The sequence below is a fragment of the Vitis riparia genome, chromosome 2, assembly GCF_004353265.1.
Source record: "Vitis riparia cultivar Riparia Gloire de Montpellier isolate 1030 chromosome 2, EGFV_Vit.rip_1.0, whole genome shotgun sequence".
NCBI lineage: Eukaryota > Viridiplantae > Streptophyta > Magnoliopsida > Vitales > Vitaceae > Vitis > Vitis riparia.
Genome location: NC_048432.1, coordinates 9,993,332 through 9,996,905, shown reverse-complemented (window position 1 = coordinate 9,996,905; position 3,574 = coordinate 9,993,332). Strand labels below are relative to the sequence as shown.

The following is a 3,574-nucleotide window of genomic DNA, read 5'->3' as shown; positions in this document are numbered from 1 at the left end:
TCCATAATAATCCCAAAGATGATCCTATCAAAGCAAAGTGAACGACGATCTCATCGGGCACGATTGCTCATCACAAACCAACTCTCATCATACAAGATCAATCTCTATACTCACAGCAAAATAAGTGACAGTCTCATCAAGCAATCGACCAATCCTCACATCGTAAGCCACCGAAAGATCATAAGCCATCCATCGTCATGCGAGATCAACCCTAGGCTCAAACTCCTCGCACTCTACCTGGTCGAATCAGAGAGGGGATGTGAAAAGCTAGAAAGATCGAGGATGGAAAGGTCATATAATGGTCTCAAGGGTAATGTTGTGCAAAGCTCACAATGAATGGATGTAGGTCAAAGCAAAGTCAAGGTGTGGGAAGTGAGCAAGGTACTGGTCTGATCATAAGAAGATGGATCACAATCTCGAACTCCCTAAGTCAAATATCTGATCCTAGGCTAATAGGCTCAATATCCTCCATGATAGGTCAGGCCTCAAGACCACAATGTGCAAGTGAAAAGACGTCTCAAGTCAAAAGAAACACACATCATATCACAAAACACAAAGATACGTCCATAAAAGAAAATGCATCCAATGGGATAATCCGATGAGTACATCATGCAAAAGAAGGATAACAAAGACAATACTCAAGAATCGAGTTATAGTCTCCAAAAGTCCAAAGCAAAACAGGACTAAACAAACAAACAAAAACAAAAACAGTGACTGGTCCTGTCATCACATCTCTGGCCACAGAGGGAACAAAATCTGAGCGCCATCGTAGCAAGGTAAGCCAATCATGAGTCAATCGCCCAAGTCAACAAGGTCAGGGACTACTGGTGAAGGGGTGTCTGCATGCATGGCCTGAGCTGAGGTAGGAATAGAAAACATGTCAGACTGAGGATGCCCAAACATCCCAGAATCAACAATGTCCTGTATGGCATGTCGTAGAGCAGTGCAACGATCAGTGTGATGTCCGACTGACTGATGGTACATACAATATAAATCAAGCCGAAACTGCGAAGGCACAGGATCCGGAAGTGCCCTAGGAGCCAAAGGAGTCAAAAATCCCATGGCCTGGAACGTCTCAAAAACTCTACTCAGGGGTATACTCAGATCTGAAAAGTGTCTCCGACATCGTCGATGAGGGTGAGGTCGCCCCTGAGGAACTGTAACGACCGGAGGGCCGCGAACCCGGGATGGAGGTCGTGTCGACGTAGCCAATGAAATGGATGAGGAATGCTGCTGGAGCACTGAATATGGGCGAGGCCGTGGATGTGAGGCACTCAAAGTAACAGATGTCGACGAAGTCAAATGTGGCAATGAAGGCATCGCTACTCCTGGAGCTCCTCTCGATGACGATGAGTGCTCTGACAAAATGAGCTCAATCCTCTCAACCCTCCGTGTCAAATCCCTCATCATCTCATAAAGAGTAGTAAGAGTAATGGGTGCGATCTCGTCCGACATGGTGAACCTCAACTGACGAAGTCTAATCTCAAGGTGCTCTGTATCATAATCATCATACCGTCAATATCTGCTCAAGGACCAGTCACGACACTAAAACTGTCCAAGACTCTAAAACAAACACATGCAAGAGACAAACAAAACCACACACGATGCTACTCAAGATAACAACACATAAAATGCATGATACGAAACAATGATAACAATAAAAAGAAGATAGAAACACATGCCCAAGAAAACAACAATATCACTAAGTGAAATGAGAGTACATCATGCGAAAAATAAGACAATAAGGTCTACTCTCGAAACATAGGGTACGAACTCGACTCACTGTCTATAAAACAAGACTCAAATACAAAGTAAAAGAGAACAAAAAAACTCAAACGACCAACTAACAATGTAGTCCCAAAATACACCCACAAGGTATACAATATCAAAGTGTCCTGTGAATATCAGTGCCCTGGGTGTCTCAAACATGGTGGGATAAACCCGAAGAAGGAGGAACTGCATGTGTGGAATATGCTGGAAGGGAATCAGCAGTCATATCTGGACCAAGATCGGTATCTGTGGTCGATAAGGGGAAGCTAACCGCACCACTGTCAATAAGATCCTGTATGGTATGACGTAAAGAAGCACAATAGTCAGTACGGTGGCCTGCCATCTGGTGAAATGCACAGAACTCGTGAGCACGAAAACGCGGAGGCAAGGTACTCGGGAGTGGCCTAGGGGCCAATGGTACTAAAAATCCAGTAGCTCTGAGTCGCTCAAAAGCTCTATCCAAAGGCATCCCCAAATCAGAATAAGTCCTCTGACGTCGCCGATGGGGACGAGACTGCTCATGTCGTGGGATACTAGTCTGTGGACGCTGAAACTGAAATGAAGGTCGCACCGTGACAGTATGAGGATGCACAGAAGGGTACTGCTGAACTGAATGAGGGTGACGATGCTGTAAGGGTGCGAAATCACTCCTAGGTATCTGCAATGATCTCGCATAGGGATGATAACCAGGTCGTCGATGATGAAAGTCCGTAGAACATACGCCTTCATAGCTCTCAGATGATCCACCAACTCCCTTCCCCTCAGTATCTGGGGAAGAAATAATATCTGACCATAATCCTCTAGATATGCCATCATCTACATCGAACAAAGCCTGAACTAATGACCTGAAATCTCGGAATGGGACTCCCGTCAAATGCCGAGCAAACCTAGGATGCAAACTCCTCAAAAACATGCTCATCTGATCTCTCTCGGTAGGTCTCTCAATCATCTCCGCAGCCTTATCCCTCCAGCGGGAGATAAAAGAAGAAACGGACTCATCTGATCCCTGTCTAAGAAACTCAAGCTCTCTACGTGTAATGCCCATATCACCACTGAAGGAATACTGTCTCAGAAACTCCTGTGCTAAGTCCTCCCAAGTTCTCCGACGAGATAACTCTAATGAAGCGTACCATCTCTGTGTCCTGCCGCTCAATGACAATGGGAACAAAGTGAGCAACTGTGCCTCATCTAGACCAAGGGCCCTCATAACTGTGCTATAAAGTCTGAGATGAATACGAGGACATCCAACACCCGTATATCTCTCTATATCAGGCATCCTGAAACCGACCGGCAAAGTGGCCACTGGCACATCGTCAGTGTCATCCCATGAAATCATCTCATCAGGATCTCTCATCTGTCTAATCCTCCGCTCGAGTCTGTCCATACGAGAATGAGGATCCTCAATAACAGTAACTGGTGTGACAATGGGTGGAATGACAACAACCTGATCATGTGAAGTAGCATGCAAAGTCTGCGTAGCTGGCATCTGAGCAGGTATAACAGGTGGTGCCACTAAATCAGATAACGTGTCCTCGAGCACTACGTGCCTACTCTGCTGAGTATCCATCCTCTAACTCAAACTGGCCAATGCCCCCTGAATCGAAACCACAAAAGCGATAAGCAAACCAATCGAAACTGATTGTGAATCCGTCTATAGCGGCACAGCGATACAAATCAACCTCCCTCCCACTCAACCCAGGGCACTGAACCAAGACTGGGACTACAAATAGACTCCTACAAAAGAACCAAACAAAACGACTCAAACACGACACGGGATGCAACAAACAATGACCAATGCCTGATA

General features: G+C 45.7%; 1 protein-coding gene across 1 annotated transcript; it reads right to left on the bottom strand.

Moving 5' to 3' along the window:
* Positions 1 to 1,921: 1,921 nt before the first annotated feature.
* Positions 1,922 to 3,337, bottom strand: LOC117930290. The gene has a single exon (XM_034850865.1). It carries the CDS (start codon positions 3,335 to 3,337, stop codon positions 1,922 to 1,924), a length of 1,416 nt encoding a protein of 471 aa, XP_034706756.1.
* Between the last annotated feature and the right edge of the window lie 237 nt (positions 3,338 to 3,574).